This window comes from Syngnathus leptorhynchus, chromosome 8 (assembly GCF_054491065.1).
Source record: "Syngnathus leptorhynchus isolate UIUO chromosome 8, UIUO_Slep, whole genome shotgun sequence".
Classification (NCBI taxonomy): domain Eukaryota; kingdom Metazoa; phylum Chordata; class Actinopteri; order Syngnathiformes; family Syngnathidae; genus Syngnathus; species Syngnathus leptorhynchus.
In genome coordinates this window covers 1,132,144-1,157,323 of record NC_141202.1, presented here as the reverse complement: position 1 = coordinate 1,157,323, position 25,180 = coordinate 1,132,144, and the positions used below count along the sequence as shown (strand labels likewise).

At 48.9% G+C, this 25,180-nt stretch overlaps 3 protein-coding genes across 6 annotated transcripts; all 3 read right to left on the bottom strand.

The window, feature by feature from the left end:
* Positions 1–896: 896 nt before the first annotated feature.
* On the bottom strand, positions 897–10,698 carry LOC147051603 (chondroitin sulfate proteoglycan 5-like). Its single transcript, XM_085918787.1, has 6 exons — positions 10,399–10,698; positions 8,006–8,843; positions 6,732–6,920; positions 5,190–5,343; positions 3,395–3,451; positions 897–1,609 (listed from the first exon to the last, which is right to left on the bottom strand). Exons 1-6 carry the CDS (start codon positions 10,586–10,588, stop codon positions 1,445–1,447), a joined length of 1,593 nt encoding a protein of 530 aa, XP_085774913.1. The 5' UTR covers positions 10,589–10,698; the 3' UTR covers positions 897–1,444.
* A 688-nt stretch (positions 10,699–11,386) lies between these two features.
* LOC147051602 (SWI/SNF complex subunit SMARCC1-like) lies at positions 11,387–20,133 on the bottom strand. Of its 4 annotated transcripts, none has more exons than XM_085918623.1 (28): positions 19,878–20,133; positions 19,080–19,199; positions 18,911–18,996; positions 18,741–18,822; positions 18,553–18,645; positions 18,414–18,483; positions 18,259–18,328; positions 18,109–18,184; positions 17,902–18,027; positions 17,361–17,482; positions 17,063–17,157; positions 16,884–16,943; positions 16,769–16,806; positions 16,577–16,698; positions 16,402–16,473; positions 16,150–16,263; positions 15,922–16,075; positions 15,752–15,862; positions 15,556–15,615; positions 15,219–15,477; positions 14,991–15,152; positions 14,403–14,458; positions 14,132–14,291; positions 13,863–14,041; positions 13,647–13,781; positions 13,064–13,367; positions 12,856–12,981; positions 11,387–12,762 (listed from the first exon to the last, which is right to left on the bottom strand). In XM_085918623.1, the coding sequence occupies exons 1-28, from the start codon at positions 20,049–20,051 to the stop codon at positions 12,671–12,673; spliced, it is 3,318 nt and encodes a 1,105-aa protein (XP_085774749.1). In that variant the 5' UTR covers positions 20,052–20,133; the 3' UTR covers positions 11,387–12,670. The 4 variants fall into 4 exon arrangements, with proteins under 4 accessions (XP_085774749.1, XP_085774748.1, XP_085774747.1 ...); XM_085918622.1 differs by having other exon boundaries at positions 17,027–17,157; positions 17,361–17,455; XM_085918621.1 differs by having other exon boundaries at positions 17,027–17,157; positions 19,878–20,132.
* Positions 20,134–20,285: 152 nt separating this feature from the next.
* On the bottom strand, positions 20,286–23,962 carry cmtm6 (CKLF-like MARVEL transmembrane domain containing 6). Its single transcript, XM_085918298.1, has 5 exons — positions 23,897–23,962; positions 22,940–23,079; positions 22,353–22,529; positions 22,028–22,126; positions 20,286–21,633 (listed from the first exon to the last, which is right to left on the bottom strand). Exons 2-5 carry the CDS (start codon positions 23,054–23,056, stop codon positions 21,448–21,450), a joined length of 579 nt encoding a protein of 192 aa, XP_085774424.1. The 5' UTR covers positions 23,057–23,079; positions 23,897–23,962; the 3' UTR covers positions 20,286–21,447.
* Positions 23,963–25,180: the final 1,218 nt, after the last annotated feature.

Below are 25,180 nucleotides of genomic sequence, written 5' to 3'. Positions count from 1 at the left end.
ATTTATTATTTAGCACATTTTCTTCCGTAGTTCGGTAAGATTTCAGATGACAGACATGATAAAGAAGAGCAAAATGTCATCGTTGTGTAATGTGATGTAGAGTCAGCAGGAAGCGCTGTTGGGTTCTCAAACATCCATCCATCCATCCATCCATCCGTGCAGACTGCCCCCCACCCTGGCTGTTTGTGCTCCGTTGGTCATGTGATGCCCACTTGTTGCCATGGCAGCACGACTACTTTGCTTCACTTCTTTCAACTCACATCCTCTACTGTGTGTGTGAATAAAGCTGGTGTTTGTTTTCGACACGTTACAAAAAGTCTTTTCTTGGTGTTCCTTACGCACCCCAATCCAGACCCCCCGCTTTCTTTATTTATTTGAGGGGACACAAGGGCCCGCCAGCCCCCCCAAAGCTGGCCGCCAGCTAGCTCCCTTCAACCCCCACTAGCAGCACCCTGGGAAGCAGTGGTGACAATAGCGTGTTTTAACGCTTTCATTTCTCAGGCGTGCACAAGAGACCATGCACAAAGAATGTCGGCCTCCAATGTGTGCACGTGTACACGCCAATGTATTAAGCGTGGTGTAGACTGACTACTAATGTGTATCTGTGTGTTTGTGTGTGTGTCATTGAATGTTTTGAAAGGAGTGTGTGAAGTTGCCAGATGCTTTGTGCACATGTGAATGTAAGTGGGCATGTGAGCGCCACTATAGCACCTGAATGCTGCTCTACGTGCTGTGTGTGTGTGTGTGTGTTCATATGCAAATTTGTTGGGAAAGAAGCTCAGAATCTCATGAAACAACACATTGTGTGTGTGTGTGTGTGTGTGTGTGTGTGTGTGTGTGTGTGTGTGTGTGTGTAAAAAGAGAGTCGACGGTGGCCAGACAGAGGTCATGTTAAAAAGGTTTTATTTCCACAAGTGTCGGAATTGCGTTTGTTGTTCTCGTTGGTTGAAAGAGTAGAAAATTAAAACAGTAAAAGTACATCAAAGGATTAGAAATGACACCAAAGAAAAACAAGACACGTCGTGTTTGAAGTCGATCCATCGATCTGATTTGTTTGCAATATTTAGAAACACTTACTGGATTAGTCAACAAACATCAAAACCTTTCAGTAGCTTTTTCTTTTGACCACGTTTACACACGCTGGAATTCTGGAAATATTTTTACAAAATACAACAATGCAGGCAGGAAAGTGTGCGTGCTTGTGTGTGTGTGTGTGTGTGTGTGTGTGTGTATGTGCATGTGTGGGTGTTTACATGTGTGCAGTGAAAGAGGTAAGGGGCAGTCAAGTGACCATAGGAAGGTAGTGAAGTGATGATAACGGGGCAAGAGGAAAGGGGCGGGGCTGGACGGCAGTGTCAGCGCGGCCGCTCGATGGACCCGTGGAGGGCGGCACGGCGGTGGGGGCGTCGGGGTGGGGGGGCTCGATGGTGAAAAAGTGTATTTTTCACATCATGTTGTTCTGCAGAGAGTTGACCTCCGAGTCGTCGTCGCCCAGCAGCTTGTGGTTGTCGTGTTTGGGCGTCAGCGCGTTGTGGATGTTGAGGGCATCGTCTTCCTTGGGCGGGGCCTTCACTGGCTCCTCCAGCTTGTTCTGGGAATTAGGATCATCCTGACCAATGAGGAGGAGCGGCGCCAATGGGGGAAGGCAGAACTCGGTATTAGAACAAAGACTTCAGCTCCAACCGTCACGTGCGCTCGGTCGGCTCTGTAAATGCTATCGGTGATATGATGCGTCCATCGTTGCGTAACACTTGCGTAACACTTTGTGGCTTGTAAGGTCATCGAGACGTTACCGTCGTTACAAGGAAACGTACACGTTACGAGACAATCGAGTCGTGTAACGCGAGTCAAATTAATGCCATGTAACGTGTGCGTGTGTAATGCATGTACCGTATGTAACGAGTGTACCGTTACCACGTAACACGTCTTGTATGCGTACACAAAATCATATCCGCTTTGATATGTTTTGTGTACACGTAACTTCATGTGACACATTTAGACATTGTCACACTTCTCATCATCATTGTGATGCGTTCGCTACCCATGTACCATTTGGTATGTAACAGGTGTGACATGTACCGCTACCTACCGAGTGTGTAACGTCTCGTGTCCATTTTTATTAGAGTAGTTTTGTACCATCGGTAACATCATGTCTAAGATGTCACACATGTATCAGGTAACCTTTGTAATGTTATGTCACCCATCTAGAGGGGTGTGGCAGTGTAAAGTGTCTTCTCCATGTGTGTTATTGCTTATTACATTTTTGCTGCATGAATACAACCCCCACACCCATCAGCCTCCCTCAACCCAGTCAAACAACCCAGGAGGCACATGCACATCCACATGCAACAGCTTTAGCAACCCCCAAACCAAATTCTTGTCACTTATGAAATATTGACTCATGCAGATACCCCGTACTCATACCCCCCCCCCCCCTCCCCCAGCACTGTTTGGCCTCCAAGTGCCCCTCAGAGGTCTCCTGTGGATACAGAATGGCTCAAGGACTGCTTTTGATTCACTTTCATGGTCGGCAGCAATACATACACAAACACACACACACACACACACACGTACACACGCACGCACACACACTCACACACCTAAGTGTAAGTGTTACATGTGTGTCGCATGACAAAAAGTGGATTTACCGGCTAGATCGTAACTTCGGGCAGGACGTGCGGGTACGTGACTTCCATGGTTACGGGGTACGAGCCTTCTTTCCTCCCGTCAGCGTGAAACTGGAAAACGTTTTGTGTTTTGTTGGGTTTGGTGGTGGGTGGGTGGGTGCATGTGGGTGGCGGTGTCGGGGGGGGAAGCTGGGTTTGGCGGTAGGGTGGGAGGCACAGAATCACGAGGGGTTTCCAGCGTTTTGTCTTTTTTTTTCTTTTGCGGGAAGGGGTGGGGGAACAGAGATAAAAACGTTTTGATGGTGATGATGATGAAGGCACACGCAGACTTTGGCCAGACCAATGACCCCCCCCAAATTTGATCTTTATTTATGTTCGATTGCATGCTGATGATTTTTTTTCATTCAATCATAGGTTATAATGAGTTGGAGGTTGTTTGAGATCCTTCCATCCTGCGCACTTCCTTCACAATCCTTCACGCTTACTTCCTGATTATTTCCTTCTCCCTTTCTCCTGACTTCCTTCATACCTTCTACTCACTTCCTGTTTACTTTCCCGCATACCTTCTCATTTCATATTTGGTCATGATGGCACATTTTTGGGTGTGTATTAGTGCAGTGACAGTTGAGGTGATTTATTGATTGATTTAGCTATTGGTTGGTTGGTTGGTTGGTTGATTGACAGGTGTGTTTAGGAAGGTGTTGAGGGCAGGGCTTAACGGACAGCGTGGTGGGACGAGGCGGGGGCGAAGGGGATTATGGTCTTACCTCGCAGTCGGACTCCTCTTTGGTCTTACACTCCCACGTATATCTGCTCATGGTTTTCTGAGGGGAGGGGGGGGGGGTTCAAAGGTTACACTCCTCAAAAGCAGTAAAGGCATTGCTGTCATGGCGACGGAGCGAGAGACAAAAGATGTGGTCATTATAGCCAGTGGGACGAGGCAAACAAGAAGTGAAGACAGCGGCGCTAGTGCTATGCTAATTAGGTTCATGTTAGCTCATGCTAATGAATGTAGTTAATCAGTTTTTAATCGCTTTCATGTTTAATGGTTTTGATATTTATTGTATCTACGGTTCGTGTTTGAGCTTCAGACGTTAACAAGATAAATGGATTGGTTTGTTTTGATGAATGAAACGCAATGTTTGTTTGATGCTAGTCATGTGAAATAGCCCAACTAGCTGGAAGTTAGCACAAGTTATATTAAATATGAAATAAATGTTTGTTGGCAATGAAACATCAATGAATTTTATTTTTAGTGTTTCAGTTCGTGCAGCTTTTATGCGACAGTGATATGACTTTTTGGGAATGTTGTGAGGTCAAGAAAATTTGGGGGAGATGCGATGAAGATTTGTTTTTTTATTTGCTTTTGGGTGCGAGGGTTGTGAAAGTGTTCTTTGTTGCCTTTGCTTGGAAGGTTAGCAAGGAGCAAAAGTACAGTAACTATGGGTTGCTAGATGAAGGAAAAACACCCACGGCAATTTGTTGTAGTGCTCAGCTAGGCTAACGTAATTCTTCTGTGTACTAACTGGTGTGAGTGAACGGGCCCAAAAATAACATGACAACTTGCTAGCATTTTCTTTTGTTTCTCGAACACTTTTTTTTCTCCCGACATAACCTATGATCCCGTCATGCTAAGCTAATGCTAATCTTGTTTCCTTGTGTTCAAGTAAAGTTGTGTTCTTTGTTGAGTTTGCTTGAAAAGTTAACAGAAAGCAAAAGCAGTGATGGGCTGTTCTATCTAAATGTAGACAAAAGAACACACACCAAGTAGCTCAAAGTTAAGCTAAGAAACCCCATGCTGCTGACTGAGCTCGATGAATGGCGTCAAAAACATTCTGAATAGAACAGAACACATTAGGGTGACTTGTTTTTTTTGGTTTCTGACGCCATCCTCCGATCCCATCATGCTAGGGTAATGCTATGCTAACAGCTAACCATGCTACAGGTACTGTTAGTTGCTACAGGTACTGTAGTGTTGCATCTCAGATGTTTATCCTGATAGGCACCACACCGGACCATATCACCCGCCCCGCCCCTCCCCTTGCCCCGCCCACTCTCAGGATAAACAAGACAGTTTGTTAGCGTAGCAGAGCTGCAGTGGCGGGGCATGGCCATCGGGTGGCGCATGTCCGACCATGACTTACCTACCGAGCAGAGAGGTGACCAGAGAGCATAGGTTGGGGAGAAAGATGGCTGCGGCGGGAGGAATGAACAATTGCGGGAAGGAGCTGTGTCATAATTGAGAGAGAGGAGGAACCTCTCGGAATTCTCAGAGGATCTTCAAAAATGTATGTTACTGCTGATGAAGATGGCCACAGTATATTTTCCCCTTTTTTTCTTCCCAGCCGAGCGAGTGGACAAAAACGACAGGTGTTTTTGACAGAACGGTAAATTGACGCTGACTTCTCCCCCCCGCAATCCATTCCCCCCCTCTCGCGCCTCCCCCCCCTGGCCTCAGACTGAGTCTCTCTACTTGGGGGTACTCATGCCCATGCGTCGGGAAGGGGGAGGAAAAGGGCAGATGCAGAAAAAGGGAAGAAGAGAGCGGCGGGAGCACGTTACCTGACAGATAATGTTATCATAGTAAGCCAATGCACGGGCATGGGGGGCGTTAGGAGGGGTGTCGCACAGTTTCCTTACGTTTGGGTGGGAGCCCTCAGCGATGGTGGACAGCGAGAAATTATCATTGTGAGCCTCCGACGTGGGCCGGTACTTACTGCAGCAACCGGGAAAGAACAACAAGAGGAGGAGGAGGAGGAAGAAAAGGGAGAAGGAAAGAGAGCCAGAGAGAAGAAGCAAATTTTTCATCTGGGATGCAAAACATCAACATTTAAACGTCTTCTTTGACACAAGTGCCGCAAATTCATCGCTGGAGCAGATTAAAAAGGTGCATGAAATTATTTGTTAGATATCTTTTCAATCATTTGTTAGCATTGAGCAGGCAGGGGCATTTGTACACCTTCCTTCCTTCCTTCCTTCCTTCCTTCCTTCCTTCCTTCCTTCCTTCCTTCCTTCCTTCCTTCCTTCCTTCCTTCCTTCCTTCCTTCCTTCCTTCCTTCCTTCCTTCCTTCCTTCCTTCCTTCCTTCCTTCCTTCCTTCCTTCCTCCTTCCTTCCTTCCTTCCTTCCTTCCTTCCTTCCTTCCTTCTTCCTCCTTCCTCCTTCCTTCCTTCCTTCCTTCCTTCCTCTTCACTTCTCCTGCTTCCTTACGTCTTCCTACCTTTCTCCCTCCCTTCCTTCATGCTTCCGGCCTCCTCACTTGTGCCTCTTTCCCGTCTTCGTCAATCCCCTCCATCTCTTGATTGTGGATGAGATTGTCGTCTCTCCATCCCCCCTGCAAGGCCCCCTCCTTCCTTCAAAGTTGCACAGCTGCATGTAGGTCAACCCCCCCCCCCCCCACCACCACCACCACCACCACCCCCCTCTCCGACTGGCCTACTTTCAGCTGGATGCAGCGAAGCTATGACATCATTTTTCTCTTTGTCAAAATGTCTCCCGGCTAGCCCAGTCTTCTCGCCATCATGGCCTTCATCCTCCTCCTCATCATCATGTTCCCCCCGCAGTGCCATCATCACCCCACCCATCTCCCATTGGTCTAAAAATATCCCCCCTAGCGTGGGAGCTGGCGTCGACGACCGAGCTCTTCGCCACTTTGCATTTGCATGTTCGATTCCTGCGAGCTACCGCCGGGTCGCCATGGAGACGGCTGCTAAAACACTCGGCCAAGCGTCAGCGTAGAAACACCCCCCCCCCCCCCCCCCCGTCGTCTCAACTCCCCCCAGTCTCACTCATCATTTTGCATTCAGTACACCTCCTCTGCCATCCATCCATCCTCCTCCGCACCCCGCCATCTTCCTCTCACATCTCGCCAAAGTGAATTAGAGGAAGAAAAAGGAGACACCATTTTATCACCTAGCAGAGTATACAGAGCATGCATCAATCTGGACACCTAGTCCTCAACCAGCGTTGCAATATTGATTTTACTGATGACTTTTTTTTTTTCGATGAACTCACTCACTGCCAACCCAGTTCATATCTTTGACGTCTATAGCCGTCAACGGCACCGAATGTAATTTGCATACATCTAAGGTTTATGGCCACCTCACCTGCGTCTGCGCAGCTTTTTATTTTCAGTCTTGAGTACGTGGAGCTTCTTGGCGAAGCAGACCACCATCATGAAAAGCAGCAGGACCACCACGGCCGACGCCCCGACCGCCAAACACATGACCTGGAACTCGGTGACCACCGCCTCGCAGCGGGCACCCTTGTGCCAGATGTAGTCTTGAACGTTGCACCTGGAGGACGAAGGAATACTCATCATCAGAAGATACTCCGTGAGCACATATTTAGCATAACACCGACGTCATGCTAACACATGTTACAGTGCTAACGCGCGTCCAGTGAATTGCATTGTTGTTAACACAGCGACCTGTTACGTGGTCACCATGACGACACATTTCGACGTGTGTTGTCATGTGTGACTGTGAGAGCGTGAATACAGAGTAGCTGACAAAGAAGGTTTATGTAAGAGTGGTGCCGAGGGGCTTTCAAGTAGAGGGTGGTGGTGGGGGGGGGGTTGCCGGTTGTCACGGCAACTCAGCCTGAGCACCACAATCTTTCTCATTCCATTACATCTCGAAAAAAATGGATACATTTGACGCGTTTCTTCCACTTGATCTCCGCCCCTTGGGCCAACTTGCTGCTGCCCCAGCCCCACCCCCATCCGTCCTCCTCTCTCTTAGGCTCCACCCCCAGTGACCACCATTACATCAATCCAGACTGTAATAAATTAAAAAAAAGAGTGTTCACTTGAAATGAAGGAATACTGTCGCTTTATTTCGTAAGCTCCAAAACACACTGTAGCACGCAATGTTTGTGTGTCTGTGTGTGTGTGTGTGTGTCTCCAGTGGAACGTGTCAGCCATCTTTGGCAAGAACAAAAGTGTTTGTGTGCAGTCTTTTGTCGTAACCACGCTGGCACTCGTAACTCTCCTGTGTCTTTGACCTGTGAACTCATTGACTGGAAGTGAACCCTAACACACACAGCGTGTGTGTGTGTGTGTGTGTGTGTGTGTGTGTGTGTGTGTGTGTCCGTGCAGATGGTTTTATTATTGCGCCTGTGTTTCCATGAAATGTAAAATGGATACACACTGCATGCAAACTTAATTATATCAAGCTGCCGGACACCACACACACACACGCGCACACACACACACACACACACGAGCGCGCTGGCAATGCTGTAAAGTTGTGACTCATTGAATTTGTGCTCCACCTCTGCATGTTTCTCATCTGTTGATGCTTTCTTCGTGTCTTTCTTTTTGGAAAATCAAATGCCTCAGCAAATACAGTATGTGTGACGACAGGTGCCTGTGCATTACCTGCAGAATGTTCCGGCGTCTTCCAGTAAGTAACATTGTCCTCCATTGTAGCAGAAGTTGGGGTCAAAGTCGCACGGGGAGCGACAAGTAGCATTGACCATCCGGTAGCCCGGGCGACAGCCACCCATCCCGTCGGAGCCGTCCGCAGGGGTGGCGCGCCGGGGGCCGTTTGGCAGGTAAGACGCGGGACCCGCCGACTTGGGTCGAGCCGGGGAGTCGCCGTCGTCGGCGGTGGTGGTGTCGGGGTACTCGTCGACGGTGGGGGACACCCCGTCCTCGTACGGGGTCAGGTAGTCGTAGCTGTCCGGCATGGCCCAGGACGTCGGGTCGCCGCCCTGGAGCTCATGAGCCAGCGAGGAGGTGGGTCGCGGGGCCAAGTCCAGGTTACGTCCACGGGAGGCGGGATCGAAAAAGTCCACGTGGAGGACGTCGGCGTTGGTCGCCGGAGGGGCGCCGGCGGACGGTCGGTCCAGGTCGAACACGGCCGTGTCTCTGACCTTGATCCACGGCGGATCGGTACGCGCCAGAGGCTCCTCCTCGGCGACGTCGGCCGGCAGACGGTTGCCGGGTAACAGAAGCTCCGTCTCCGCCGAATCCAGGCTGATCTGAGATGGCGAGGGTGTACCGCCTACTTCCGGCGCTAACATGCCGCTGCTTAGCTCCTCCTCCTCACCGCTGCCACGGGCCACGCGGCCGACCCTGGGTGTCACAGTGTTGACGGAACCGCTTCCCATGGTGACGGCACGGCTGACATCGGTGGGACCCTCCTGCTCGCTCAGCGGGACGGTCCCGTTCGGGGAGGCGGCCGGCTCGGTAGTGTTGGTCGCCGTGACGACTCCTGAAAACACACACAAATAGGAGTTGAACTCTTGCGCTGACACACGCACACACTTGGGAATGACATCGCGTTACACGTGAGGAATTATGGGATGGATTAAAGGAGTAGTTGACTAATGCACTCCAACACTCGACAGTCCAGATTAAAGATTAGGACGGACACCATCATCAGTTTCAACACACACACACACACACACACACACACACACACACACACAGACGCTAAATACACACATGCAAAAACAAAAAACAAAGAACCCACATGTACAATATGTGCATAAAAAATCTCAACTCTGGAAAGTGAAAAATTTTCCTCCCCCAAATAGAGTCAGTCAATTTGGATCGTTCTCCGTTTCCAAATGTTTTGATGTTGTGGAAATGAGAACGTCGTCAACACAAAGCTGAGCCGTTTCTTGTTTTAAATTGGCAGCCGCAGATGGCGCAGCGTTCCTCCATGCGGCTTGATCAGGAGCATCTGTTGCCATGGAAATGCATCTTTCACATCCAAAGCTGAACATCTGTGTGTGCTATCAGAGCTTTTGTTTGTTGTCATTTTTCAGTTCATGATTGAGGTCATACAAAGGTTGAGTCCTGGAAGACGTCCCACACCTGACTATTCCATGCCCGTGGCGTAACACGGCTGCATCCCTGCACACTGCTCCATCACAACTACGCGAAGAGGTGCAGTTTCCACGGCAACGGGCCGCTTCCTGCGGCGGGATGCGGATGCTTTGAGTTCAGCGGGTTCCTTTGCAGAGTGCCGAGAAGAAGGAGCGGAGCGGGCACAGGTGTGGCGGTGACACTCACACACACATACTCAGTCATGTCTGTTAGCATGCGGCTAACGTACGACCCAAACAGCTTATCTTAAGATTTGAGTCAACTGGCATTCACACCCACACGCGTCAAAATCAAAATCACTTATTGAATCACTTACTAAATCACTTCATCATACATTCACACACACAATAATTGCAAAGTTCAATACAAAACAATTTACAGTCAAATAATAAGACATTTCTAGCCTCACGGTCTGTCAAATACTAAATCATTTACTGAGTCACTTATTGAGTCTGAGTCACATTTGAAATAAATAATAAAAAAAACTATTTAAAATGAACAGTAAACAATTTCAAGATGCTGAGGTTGTCAGCATCTCGTGCACGCGCATGTGGTTATTTAATAAGCGCGCCCGGCTCGGTTGGCAGACAAAGAGACCGGCGTCGCGCTTTTTTTGTGTATCAGAATGTCCGTGCGCGCGTGTGTGAGCGCCCCCCTCCCCTCATGCATTATTCATGCAAACGCTAATCTGCGCCTCGCCTCTTTGTGCCGTGCGTGTGCACGCCGACACGTCCCGCGGCGCCCTGGCGCGCGCACGCACGCCATGCTGACCTGATTTCAAGCGTACTAGTAAGTGAACATCTGTCTCGTGATGTGACCTCGTTTTCCGTGCGCGTGCGGAGTCAACGCCAATACAGACATTCGCCCATGCGCGTCCACGTTGACAAGCAGCTGACGCACGCGCGCACAACGGGCGTTCGCGTGAGTCCTCTTACCGTGCACGGAGATGAAGTGTAACAGCAGCAGCGAAAAGAGTGCGCGCGCCATCCGCGTGCGTCGGTGGCAGCTTCCCGTGCACGAGCTGGTCTCCATGCTCGGCGTGCACGCGCAGTCCACAGCACAGGAACGTGCGCGTGAAGAAGACGAAAAAGAAGAGGAAGAGGAGTCTTCTTCATTCAGCAGCATCGCCCCTCGGTTTGGCTCGGCTCGGTTTGGCTCACGGCTCCATCTCCTCCAGCCGCGCGGGGTGATGCGTTCAGGGACTTCGCTCGCTCGCTCGGTCCGCTCCGGCTGGGCTCGCTAACAGTGGCGGGAATGAAAGAAGACGACAAGCAGAGAGAGGCGAGAAGAGAGAGGCAGGGGCGGAGAGGGAGGGGGACAAGGGAGGACGAAGTTGTTTGGTCCCCTCTTCCTCCTCCCCCTCCTTTAAACCTCCTCATCCGCCCCCCCCCCCTCCCTTCCCCAAATTTGAGTGACAGCTTTGTTGCTTGTGTTTTATTGGGAGTATTTCTCCACTATTTGGCAGATTATTTTGGGGTGGCAGGGGGCTATTTATAAAATGTCATTATTTATTCTGGAGTGCACATGGTGGTAGTGTCAGCGCTAATGACAGAGCCCCCCCCCCCCTCAACATCCAAGGTGTGTGTTAGTTTGTGTTGTTTCTTTTTTTGTTGTATTTGCTAACCAGAGCAGAAGTAATTCTTGCTTGGCCCCCACTCCCCTCACGTCTGCCGCTCCTCCCCCACCGCTAACCATGACAAACACACAAACATGCACACATTTTTAACCAGTGGTCCTAAAAGTACTCTCAAAAGTACTTTATTCAAAGTACACAGACTTGTGATACTCCTTAACCATGCCTATGTTTCGCCCAAAATGCTGCCTATTTACTAAAACCCAAATGTAATGCAAAAGCTATCTTCGTGATTAAACGAGGACATTCAAATACGATAAAAAAAAAAAAAAAGGTTGTCGGAGAAGAGCGTTTGTAGAAAAACATTTTATTGGCCAGCGTGTAGGTCCACTGTAGCAAACGGACCGGATACAAAAATCAAAGGAAATGCTACAAAGAACACAAGTTCATCTACACCAAAATCCTTTAAAAAGACCATTATTAGCCATTGAAGATAATATACGCAACAGTGGTGAAACAAAGAGGACTGACTGCCTGCCTGCGACGGCATGCTGTGATATCACGGGGACGCCTTAAAAAAACGAAACAACAAGAGGAACCGGGAAATAGAGGTAGCAGGAGGCTAAAGGTTCGACAAGAGAAGGAAGAGGTAGCCAGCCAGAAGGAGGAAAAGGAGGAAGAGGAGGTAGCAGAGATGCTAACAGTGCTAGCTATGTGTGTGTGGACCGCGCTTGAAATGTCATTTCAAAAGAGAAAATATCAATTCATATTGTCGTGTTAATTTCTGATCCACCAACTCACTCACACGCACACAGACGGTAGGAACATGAAGCTTTTGTCTAACGTGATGGATCAATCAAAGCGCAGTACAGTGGGTGAAGGAAGGGGCGGGGCTAGCGAGGTAGGCAGCGTTCGGAAGCCGAGGCAGAAGAGGAGGCGGGGCTTAGGCGCTCGAGCGAGACATCACAGTCGCACCGACAAAGGCAGCCGGTGTGTGTGTGTATGTGTGTATGTGTGTCAGCTTCAGTGTGAACCTCAGTTTTGTGTGTATGTTTAGGAAGGAGGCGGGGCCTAGGGCAGATGTTGGATTCTGTCATCTTGGTTTTGGTTAAAAGGCGCAGAAGAGCGGGGGCGCTCACAAACATTCAATGTGAAGTATGACAACATGCACAAACACCTCAACACTCACACGTTCAGTTCATTTCACATGTACTTTGTCATGCACGCCCTGCATGACGCGCAGACAGTGGTAGTTTAGCGCCTGCGCACGCACACACAGTGTACGACTGACACACACACACACACACACACACACACACACACACACACACACACTCAGTGTAACTAATGCGAGGTAAGACACTCGCCAGGTTGAAAGTGGTAACTTTGTACAGTGTTTGTCTGCAGCCTCCATCAGGCCCGACCCAACAGAAACAGTGTATATGACGTCTGTGTGTGTGTGTGTGTGTGTGTGTGTGTGTGTGTGTTGCCCTCGCCACTGAGCAGAGCCCTGAGAGTGTGTGAGTGTGTATTCAAAGACGTTTGACAAGTTGTGGTAATGATGAGTAGCAAAGGCCAATAAATAGGCTTCAAGTGTGTGTGTATATGTACGTGTGTATGTGTGTGGGAGGGGCTCAGTTGTCTGCTGCACGGCCACCAGAGGGAGCTGGAGGGCCAACAGGGTGTGGGGGCACAGCTTCAGGCTGTGCAGGGGCTGGTCCTGGGTCTGTGAGGAAAAGGAAAAAAAATAAAATAAATCGCAGTCCGTTAAAGGTGAGAATGCTCATGAACAGTCACGTCCCGTTCATGTACTACTCACACATGCCATTGGGGGCTCCTGGGTGGCGCGGCGGCATCATGGGAGGCATCCCGCCAGGTGGGGGTCCAGCGGCAGGGGGTCCGGCCATCATGCGTCCAGGCAGGGGCTGTCCCGGGCCCATGGGAGCTGCGTGAAAAAGGACCAAAGAAACGTCTGACATGTGACACTTGGAGGTGTCTGCAGGTGCCACTAATGTAGCCGGCCTCACCTGGGTGGTGGGGCGCCATGGGGTGGTGACCCATGGGGGGGTAACCGGGGTGCATTGCGGCACCTGGCGGGGGTCCTACGTGGTGAGGCGGCGGGGCGCCGTGGTGGGGAGGCGGCCCGCCGGGGTGCATGCCCGGCGGTCCGGGGTGGGGTCCGGGGGCGTGGCCTTGGCCCTGAGCCTGGGCGGCGGCTACCGCTGCCGCCTGCTGCTCCATCTGCTGGCGAGCTTTCATCTCGGCGTACTTGAGCTGCTCCATGTGGAACGCTTGGCGCTCGGTCAACAGCTGCTGACGTTGAAGCTCCAACTAAAACAACAACAACGTTGGTCGGTTGTGAGGCAGACGAATGCTGTTGCCGTGCTGACATAACCGTTGTCAGCTGTCACCAAACAAGAGCACATCGGGCAAGGCAAGCCGAGCTTTCCATTTGGTGACGGGAGCACGTCGCTAGAGACTGCGGATTTAGTCCGGCAGCTCGGGAGCAAACGTAAACAAATCCTTAAAAAGAAGACTTGACTGCTCTCACGCTAACACAGGAATGTGGCGACACAAAAGCACAAAGGGAGGCCACGCGGTGAGACTTACGGCCTCCTTTTCGCGGTCCATGATGGTTTCCAGCTCCTCAAAGTGCCTCAGCTTGATCTCCAGCTTCTTCATTTGAGTCTCCACCAGCAGAGCCACCAATGACTTGATCTTCCTCTCCTCCACCGCTGCCAGGTGCTGACGGAACGGCAGCGTACCAGATATTTACGACAGCGAAGGGGAGCGGCGCGCCGAGCGCTTTACGATGCGATGCGTCACCTTGGCCTTGGTGGCGGCAGACGCCAGGGCGGCGGCCGCCGCTGTGGCGATGTTCCCTTCGCCCATGTCGTGCTCCAGCTTTTTCCTCTTCTCCTCTCCTTCTTCCGTGCTGGCTTTCTCCTCCTTCTCCTTCTCTTGCTCCGAGGAGGACGTCTCCATGGACTCGTCTTCATCTTTGTCTAGCGGGAGGGAAGATGGCAGATGTCATTTCACATGATGAGGTCACGTGACCAAACCACGTGAATTCATAAAACAAGGCGGCCACCAACCGGCAGGCGCGGCGGCTTTGGCTTCGTGTCCATCTTCGCCCTCGTCTTCTCGCTCCGACACCTCCCCGGACTCCTTCTTGACTTTCTCGGGAGCCTCCGTCTTGTCGCTTTTCTCGGCGGCCGACTCGCTGGGCTTCTCCGCCTCGTCCTTGGCTTCGGCCTGGGGGAACGACACAGACGTCTTTACGCGCCGCCAAACACGCAGCTAGTTACTGAACAAGCAAAATTGACATCACTTGATGTCAATAGATCGGATATGTCCTGTCGTCACCTTGTCACCCTGCTGGGAGTCCGTGTCCGTCTCTGTCTTGTCGCCATCTGTGGCCTCTGCAAGGGAGGGAAGTAAAAACAACAACAAAAAAAGTCACAATAAAATAATACACAGAAAATGTGTTGCACATTTTTAGTTCATACAAAGAGACTTCAATAAAGTATGTCACAAAAACACGTTTTGAGGGCATAAACATGGATGAAGCATTGATTCCACGTGACCTTTAATCAGGACTAACATGAGGACGGCGGAGAGGAAAAACATCTAAAGTGAGATTTAATCGAGAAAAACATATGACGGTGATGATGAAGATGATGGCAGTGGGGGGAAAAACATGATGTGCGATGACCCATTTTCTGATAGCCCCCCCCACCACCACCACGTGTTCCATTACCCCATCTGCTGTGTAGTTTTAATCCACTGGTTAAGGAGGAATGTGAAAGCACATGCGCACGTCTGACAAACAACAATCTGCAGCCCTCTAGTGGTTGCTCGTGTGAAAGTGAGATCTCCAGGTTTGGTTAAAGCCATTGGAGGAAAACATCAATGAAAAGAAATCATCATGGTGATGGGAAATGTGCAACCCACCTGTCTTCTCTGGCTCCTCGGGGGCGGTGCCAGCAATGCCGCTGCTCTCCAATCCGAACGCAGGGTCCACCTTGCCCGTGTTCCTGGCCGCCTCTTGCACCTTCTTCACGTGAGCCTCCACCAGCTCGGCGGGAACCTCCTCGCGCACGCGCGAGAACTCCTCTGCGCAGACAACGTGTGACGAGACGGGCCTTTGTGGGAGGACGCGGATGAGACGTCTCGTCTTACCAAGTGCGGCCCTGGCGGCGGCGGACGCCACCCTGGGGTCCACCACGGAGGCCAGGAAGGCGACGGTGCTCATGACGGGGTTCCCGGACTGGCTGAAGGGGATGGGCTGGTAGGCCAGCGGGCCCAGCGCCGACTCGGAGCTCTCCAGGTAGGGGTCCTCGATGGGCAGGCGCAAGAAGTGCAGGATGCACTCGTCTTGAGTGCGCGAGCCCACGTGCTCCGACACTTTGTTCCAGTCATCTTTGTACATCTCCAAAGCCTGCCACAAAGAAGGGAAAACCTCAATTCTATGCTTGGGGGTTCTTGTAGACAAATGTTTAACATGTGAAGGACTGACCTCTAGCAGGAGCAACGTCTCCTGCTCGGTCCACTCTCGAGAGGACACCACTGATTTACCCTGAAATATATGAATGATGATAAATGAATAATTTTTTTTTTTTTGTCTTCCCGTCGCCAAAACCTCACGCTCGAAAGTGGTTCCCGTCATTCTGATGGTCATGAAAAAGACATGTCAGCAAATCAACATTTCAGACCTTTGAGTTCTTCTTGTACTGGTCGATGCGGAGGCCAAAGTTCTGGAGGTCGATGGCTTTGTCTTTCATCTTGTCGGCGAAGTTGGCCATCTGCTGCTGCGGCGGCGGAATCTGCAACGTCGGACGACACGTCAGAATGTCACGTCGTTGCCTAATTGCCGTCTCCTTACCGGCGAAGGTCTGTGGTTGAGGGGCATGAGGCCAGAGGGCGTGTCGGCCAGCACGGTGAAGTGAGGGGTGGGCGGGGGTCCCATGGGCAAAGGTCTGCTGTCGGAGTCCACCTGGTAATTGACCAAGCCCCACTGCTCCAGGAAAGCGTGAACCCTGCGCACCGTGTGCCATGAGTGGCGGCGGTGTTTTGAAATGTCATTTGGCTTCACGCAATGCACACAACTCACCGCATGATGGCGCACACGTCCCCTGTCAGGTTCCTGCGGCAGGAAGTGGAGGTGAGGTACTCTTGGGGGTTGAGACGGTAAGTGTCGATCATGAAGTTGCGGTAGGCTAGGTATCTGTTTGGGAGCGTGGCAAGAAAAAATAGGAGTGGATCTTCTCATAATGATGTCATCATATGCTTTTAAACCTAGATTGAAGGTCCCCCCCCTCAGATCATGGACCTCAAGCAAATTGATTGAATATATGCTGCTCACATTTCTGGAGTTTTTGACTTGTTCTTCCCATTGAAGAACTCTGGCAGGGCTCTCCTCTCGATCTCATGAATGCTGAAAGAGGAGAAAGAAGATGAGGTCCCACTTTGGGGAAGAAAAAAAAAAAAAAAAAAAAAAAGTCCCGAGTTTTGCCAGGCCTTCGGCGTCGCCGACTCACCAGTTGTAGTCAAACCAGGCGCTGTAGCTCGGGATGATGATGTGGTGCGTCTGCTCCGTCACGTTGTCCTCTCCGGCGTCCATCATGCGGCTCATGTCGGCTTTGCTCCCGTCGTCGTCGTCCTGATTGCATAGTGATCGTTTGAAAATGACGACATTGAACGTCGTTTCCATTTAGGATTGATAAGGTTACCTTCCCGCCGGACAGCACCGAGTCATCCTCCATGTCATCTACGAAGCCAAAGCGGCACAAATGATGTCGTGGATATTTCCGCAATACTGTATTGTGTGGCGTCGCTGTCACGTACCGACATCGGCTCCGTTGTCCCCTTTAAGAGCCGTGTTGTCGGAGTCCTTCTTTGAATGAGCTGGACGCAAGACGGCAGGCGAAGCGTGTTCAAAGTGCCATCGTCACATGATCAAAACAGCAACACCCCCATTTGGAATGTACCATTCTTAGAAGTGCTTCCCTCCTCAATGCTAGCACCTGCAGACGAGTCGTCCAGGTCCTTGGTGACGTCGTCCTCCGTGTCCTCCTCTTCACCGCGGTGTCCCCGCCGCTTCCAATAATGTCCCTGGTTCCTGAGGCGGGAAGTAGACGTCACTATCGCAAATGAAAACATCTCGGGGCTCTACGTTAACACGTGACCGCCTCGGGGGTCACCTGAAGTTCAATCCCGCCGGTCGGTACAAATGTCCCGAGTCAGCACAATATGAAATATTTACGCTTCATCGCTCAATCTATTCATGATCAATAGGTGTGGATAACACGGCCTGTTCCTCACCCCTTCTTTCCGCCTTTCTTCCGGGACTCGGCGGGCGTGCTGGGCGGCGAGGGCGAGCGCCTCCTCTTCTTGCCGGCCGAGTTGGCCTTGCGCTCCTTGCGATCGGGCGTACGGGAAGACGACTGATCAGACAAACGCCCCGTGCAGCGCGGAGGGAGCGAGGGATGGAGGATGAGATAAAAGAGTGGCAGAATGAGAGGATGGAACGTTTGCACACACTGGGGGGAGGGAGGGGGGAGGCAACAGGCGGGGAAGAGGGGGTGCAGTGGCGTGGACCCACACGAGCAGCCTTCCCGTCTACTCTCCCTATTAATTTTACAATCCATCATCTATGGCTTATCTGTCCGCTCTCACTATTCTTATTTATATCGTATGAACAGAAACGTCGAGGTGCTTTGGAAGAAGAGAAGGTGAGGAAGGATGACGACAGACGACATAGACGGACAGACAGACTTTTCATGCGAGACGACATATCCCGAGGGCCCCCCCCCCGTTGAGGAGACGACCATCTGACAATAAGCAAAGTTTTGCTAACACTCACCTCCTCCTCCTTGGGAAAAATCTTCTGGCGGAAAGTGACGGGCTTCTTGTTGTCGTCCACCTCGTAGTCTTCCTCATTCATCCACTCGTTGAAGGCGTCCGTGTCCAGGACCCATCTGGCGTGGACCTGAGGCAGGGACACATTTGCATTCTTGCAGCTTTACGTCCAAGCTGTCCATTCTTCTTTTTCCCCCCAAAGCACGCTCACCTTCCAAGGTCGGTCGGCACTGGGCGGCTCCTCCACATCGTGGTCCACCTCGCTGGCTGCCATCCAGGTGTCGTAGCTGATGAGAAGAGACTGTCTCAACTTCTGGGGGACACATATAAGCTTGGACAAGTCTGTCTGCGTTGTGCTCACCTGTCTGGGAAGAGACCCCAGTGGACCAGAACCTGCTTGTCTTTCCTCATGACGGGACGCAGCCACTCTTCTGCGACACACCGTTTTCAAATGAAGGATTTAGGAGGACAAAAAGATCAACAAAAACAACAACATCGATAAATAACGCTCCAAACCTTCGTCTTGCTGCAATGGCGACGGAAAAATGATGTGTGTGGCTTTGGACTTGTCCTCAGTAATGGAACCCTACGAGAGGAAGAAGAGGGGCAAAATGTGACAGTGACGGTGGATGGAATGAGGTCATCTGATGCTCACCTGGTGCCTCTTAATGGCATCTTTGAGCTTACTGGCTTGCTTGGCTTCCATGTCAGGGGACAAGAAGACGGTGGGCCGGGTCAGGCAGTTGTTCTGGAAGAACACATTAAAGTCCATGTGGGATTTAAAAAGTCAATCACTTGATTTTGCGTGTTTTTTTTTTTTTTTTTTTATAGGGCTGACTGTACCTGCACCAAGTTCTTCTCTACGTTCAAGAACATCTCCACATTCCTGTCCATGCGGGAAGGATTCTGCAGGTCAAAGCGCCGCCTGTGGATGACAGTCGAGCAAATATGTCAAGGGTGAGTTTGCACGTTAACGCTCTGCACAAAATTGAGACCTTAAACCATGAACTCACCAGCCTTGCTCACTCTTGAACTTGTAGACGGAGCCCAGAATGTGGCAGAGAGCACCCCCGGCCTTCATGTCCAGGAAGCACTTGGCCTTGGGGGGGAGAAAGAAAAGGAACAGTGAGGACACAAAACAGGAGCAGACATCTTGGACAGTAAAAGGTCAGAGTTATATACTGGCAGCTTGGTGAGAGCGGGATTGTTGACTTTGCGTCCAAAGGAGTCCTCCTGGAACTGAAGCAGCTGCACCACGAGCCCAGCCAGAGATTTGCTGGAGGGCGAGTCATTCTGGACATACTAAGAACACACACACACACACACATTGGAGCATAGTTCCCACTCTCAATATCTAAAAATTTACAATAAAGAGACATCCTACTTTTTTTTTTTCCTTCTTAATTTTGCTATCCCACATACTTTAAAGTCGCCTTAACATACTAAAATATACTTTGGCACCTGTTCTCACTCTTGCTGACAAGAAATGTTTACATATAACAGAGTAAACAACAAGACTTGCTCGGACAGTACACTATAAAGCAGTCAGCAGTCAGAAATAATTATAATCACGCATATAGTGAGATTTTAGGTGTGGTCAGAATTGTTGCTTTAATAATGAAAGATTGTCGCCTCCAATGTGAGACGTAAGAAAAACAGTTTGATATTTTACGATGTAAATGTTGAGCTCTTTAAAAACATTAGCCAGTCTGTGCTAGCTTGTTAGCACTGCAGAGTAAGTCAATTATTTAATTAAAAGGTGCACGATTGAATTGGTTCTTTGTGTGAGCCATGCGAAGCGGCGATACATTGGGAGCTGGTATTCGCAGTCACCCACAAACAGCAAATAAAATCCCACTGACCCACAAAGTTGGTGACTTTTGGATAAGCTCGAGTCGGTCCTCCATTGTTAGCGTAGCGCCCAGCGGGCCTCCATTGGAATGAATGGGGCGGTGCTAATGCTAAGCTAAACTAGCTCACCTTCTTGTAGTGCTTGCTGATCCACAGACGAACCGTCTCCAGTTGGGATATGGTCTCGGAACTCTCCCAGAATTTGGCGGACGGGCCACCGTCTTTCTTGCGCCCCACCGCGGTTCCGCTGCCACCGACGGGGCCAACGGACGGCCCGCTAACCGAGGTCGCCAGCGTCGCCATTGTGTGTTTTTGTTCGCTGCGTTTGTCTTTCTCCTCCGCCGCCTTGCTCCGAGCAGCCGCTCCGCCGTTACTGCGCAAGCGCAAACGTGTTTACGTTTCAAATTTTGCGAGTTACTAGTTTTGATGCATTATGGGAAAAGTAGTCCTTTACAATATCAAGATAGCTTTATCAAGATGACGCGCAGTAAAATGTCTTTTTTTTTCCTCAAGAAAACAAATGACTCAAACAAAATAAATAGTAGACATTTTTATTATGACAGACATCTGCAAAGATCAATGCTAAGAAAATAGAATAAAGTGAGCTGTCATTTTATCTACTACATGTCTGGATTACTTCTATACATACAGTCCGCAATATTAGCTTTAAAAATAAAATTGGGTTGAAGTCTAAACACTTTTGATTGAGTTGTTTCATCATTTGCAGTCTGCATAATTTCCTGGGCATACAATTCAATGTTAACAAGTATATATTTGTTAGAATCAACCAAGAGTTGACATAGAACTCATACAAAATGCTTGCAAATACAATATTTATTACTCGTTTACCATTTGAGTGGTGGCCAAGAGGGTAAAAAGAAGAAAATTTAAACATCCGTGCTTAAACTTTCATTTTGCATTATGACTGCTAGATGAAGGCATCTTAGCATTTTGACAGAAAGCTTCAAGTTTTTAAAGTGTGAGCAAAGTTTCTAACATTTCATCTGAGCAAAGCATCACAGAAATATATACGGGGGGAAAAAAACCCAAACAATATTCTGCAATCATCTGTTAGTAACACTTATAAAACACTTAGTTTTTCCAAGTGGTTAATATTAAGAAGAAAAAAAAAGTCATCTCCTTGTTATCACTTGACGATGTTTGATTGTATGACGACAGGGAACAACAAGAACAAAAAATAAAGTACAACATTACCTTTTCTGTTTCTATAAACGAACTTCAGAATATTTACAAACTTGCTTAAAGGGGACATATTATGGACAATTGATTCCATCGTGTATGCAAATATTTTTTGTGTGCGCAGTGCCTGACCAGAAATCAAGTTTGAAATGAATCAACCGAGTAAATCTTTGATCTATTTCCTGAAGATGTGACGATGACCACATTAAAAGATAAGCAGAGCTGCAGTGTTGGTACAGTGTTTCCAGCCCTACTGACATCAAGACATCGGGCATTTGAAAAACAACCGGAGGCTGGTGTGAACTGTGGGAAGAAAAAAAAAACCAACATAATATGTCTCCTCTGAGTGGAAAGGCGATTATTTCCTGAGTGTCTGGCCTCAGTACTACAAAGAGCGGAAATCAGGCCAGCAAGTGGGAGAGGTGAGCGAGGGCCTCCTAAAATGTCAGATGTTTGACCCTTCGTGGCGCACACAGAGGACAGAAACATGGAAAGAAAATCATTCGACTGCTGTGGCGTCCTTGTTGAGTTTTGTTGTTTCCGCCTGAGCCTCCTGGTCACTTTCTGCCGCTGGGATGCCGTTAATCGGCTGCGCCTTCTTCCCTTTGCCAAAGGGAAGCTGGTACGTCCTCCAAAATAGGAAAAGGTCGACCATGAACGTGAACGACGCCAGGAAGCCAAACGCCTGCCAGAGGAAAAAGTTAAGTTTAAATAAATCAGGAAGGAATTAACAAGTGACTGACATTTTTAGGGTGGGAAAATAGGAAAGCATGATGTCAAACATGAAAGAAGGAAAGGGAAGGGCTAGGAGGAGGTAGGAAAGGAAACAAGGACATAGGTAGGTAGGGAAAGAAAGAAAGAAAGAAAGAAAGAAAGAAAGAAAGAAAGAAAGAAAGAAAGAAAGAAAGAAAGAAAGAAAGAAAGAAAGAAAGAAAGAAAGAAAGAAAGAAGAAGCGAATGAGAGAAGAAGGCAGGGAGTAGCAAGGAAATACGGCGCTGAGTGGAAGATATTGCACGGAATGAAACAAGGTTGGGATGAAAGAAGGCGGAGGGAAGAAAGGAAGGAAATGTTTGCATACCACAGCACTTTTCTCCAGAGAAGTGCCGCCGTTGATGGCAGCAAACGTCACGGAGGCGATGAAGAGAAAAACGGCCATCAGAAACGTGTACACAAAGTCCTGCGAGAAGCAGAATGCATCGTTGCGATATTAGCATTCCTATCACACCATCAAAATATAAGAAGCTTCATCGGGGGGAGGGGGGGGGGGAGTTGCCAACTCAGCATTTTGTCCTCCAAGACTTCCTGCACTGAGAAGGGAGGCCTTCGTTGTGGTCGCGTGACGTTTGAACATCGACGCCGCGTTGCAAAATGTTGAAAAGCATTCGCGACAACGCGGAGCTTACCAGACTGGACCAGCAGGTGAAGCCCACTCTGCGGTGCAGCGTGGTGGAGAGGAGGATGAGGAGCAGCGTGGTGAAGAGGAACGACGTGCAGCTGACAAACTCAAAGAACTCCAGAGCTGCGCACTTAATGCAGACGGACACCACCTCCTCCAGGATGAACGCCACCAGTGATAGCAGCTGGGCAGGTGGGAGGAGATTAGCTGGAACCACTTTTACCATTCAAATGGTGTTTTCCCGCCTTCGGCGCCAAACGTTGCGATAGTCCAGCGGCAATGTGCTAACGGAGCTTTGTGCTAACGCCAGCGCTTTCACTTCCCACTGGAGACTTCCTGACGAGAGGCCTCAGGAGGAAGGGCAAGTCGTGGCCAGGGTGAGTGTTTCCTAATGGCTTCTCCACCAATTTGGTAGATGTGAATGACATTCAACCATCTACAGGTCCTCAATCAACCATAATTGCTCGGGTATTACACAGAACCATTTCAAAGTCCTCACGTGAGACAACAATCCTGGTCAAAGTTCTCAAGCAGCACACAACCATCTTGGAGTGCCAACACAATAGACTGAATCTTCTGAAAGTCAAAACTCACCACTTCCAAGACCTTGACGAAGAAGCGTACTCGGTCCAGATATTGGGACGGGACCAGACAACAGACGGCATTGGGGTTTGGCATCGTCGTTGGGGAATAAACTTCTTCTGCGGCCATGATGAAGCTTCGAGCTGACACACCTACATACACAGAGGTCATCATCATCAATGCAGCACCACTAATGTTTCTTTTTAGCTACAATTTCCCCACAGGAGGAACCACACATCATTTTCATCATCTTTTGTCAATATTTCCTCTTAAGTTTTAAGTGATTATGTCACCTCAAGTTTACATGACTGAACAATGAATTCGATTTTCTTGATGACTTTCCTAGCACGATACAGCGTTTTCCTCGTGTTAGTGTGATGCAAAAAAAAAAAGAGCAAAAGTCAAAATGTAACTATTAAGCTCAATACACGTGAAAGAAGGCGAATGATGATGACATTCATTTATTTCTAAAACAAGATTCACCGTAGTCACCTAATTGCCAAGATCATTTCAAGGTGATGTGAAATGAAGACAAAACGTGCAGAATTCTTCAACTGCGCAACAACAAGCGACATGCGCTCCCGAAATTCATATTAATTATTGACCTTTTTACACAAACAGCAAAGGTGATGACTGACTTGCCACTTTCCTTTCATTAAAATTCCTCATTAGATTACCAACCGTAAGACTAAATTTGAATTCAATCGATCCACGAATCACGGCGGTGTAAAATAAGCCAGCTTGCAGTCGGACGAATCAGGCCCAACACATTTTCAAGAACTTTTTCATGCGTAATGTGTTGGTAAAAGGTGAGACAAACACAAAAGTGAAAGTTGCAGAATATGAATTCTTAACAGAAATTGGCAAGAAACATTCGTCTGCAGCGCTCGACCTAATCGCATGCATCAAATCTGCTTGGCAAGAACAATTTGGCTAAACGTTTCATTTCAATCAACGACTTCGACTTACCGCTAAAGTTTCTTGGTGGGGAACAAATGGCCCTGCCGTCTCCCACAAAAAACTGGCGAGAAGTGAACTTCCGTGTTATTTTACTAAACCTGAAAGTTAAAAAATCGGAAACACAAACACAACTTCCGGTACTTTTCAGCGTAAACATTTCACTCTCACGAATAAAATATGATATGGATGGATACTTAAGGTACGTTCAAAAAATAAACACAGATTGCAGTCACCGCATTTCGCCGTCACAGGGAACATTTCAAAATAAAAGCATACCATGTATTATTTGCTAAGCTTTTATTTATTATACCAACGATAAAAAAAAAAAATCCAAGTCGTTCAACTCTTCATCATGTCTACACCACGAAGCAGCATTTTTTAGAGCGTTTTGTTGTGGAGGTGTGGAAAAGTCTTTTTTTTCCCCCACAGATAACAGGGAAGGATTGGGGATGATAAAAACTAAAAATACACAAATTAATAAATCAACAAATAAAAAGATAAATCAATGAAATCATCCGCGCATGAATGAATCTGCACGAGGCAAGGTTAGGATTGTGCAGTTTCTGTGTCAGCCTGCTAGAGGGCGTCCGCACATCGCAGCCGCACAGTCCTTCTTTCCTTCCTTGTGCGTGAGTGTGGGCTTTCCCCGCGTTTAAGGCGCGTGCGAGGTGGCGAGAGGCTGTAGAAGCAGAAGAAGAGGAGGAGGAAAAGGATGAAGGTGTGCAACGCTGATGTCAGTTGAGATCCCAAAAGACCAAACTTTGTGACGCCTTCCTCCATTTATTTCCCCTCGGATCCGACTGCTGAAGGTAAAGGAAAAAAAAACGCCCAAACTCTGCCTGACATTCCTCCACTTTCCCTTATCTCCATCTTCCTCATCATCTTCTTCACATCTTTTTTTTCCTTTCAGTGCTTTTGGCATGTAAATGAATTGATGTGCATGTTACGGCATTTGATGATTTCTTCCATTTGCTCCCAAATCAAGCGAAATGTTTACGCACCATGAAGCTCTTTGTCGTCACTAGTGAAACAATTCAATTGACTGCACAAGTGGACCGACTGTGTCTGACTAATATTATTTGAGCCGTTGCTAGTGCCACCACTTTGAGCTTACCAGTATGCAATTCAACCTTACTGGTGAACTACTAATGGGTTGCACTAGTAGCCTCCTTGCACAAGCTCGTAATATAAAAATATCCACTAGTAGTTTGGCAAATAACATGCCAAAGTTGTCACATTTTTGTGCAGAAATGTCATGAGTTGAGGAAACTTTTTTGAAGATGGCTTTCCAGA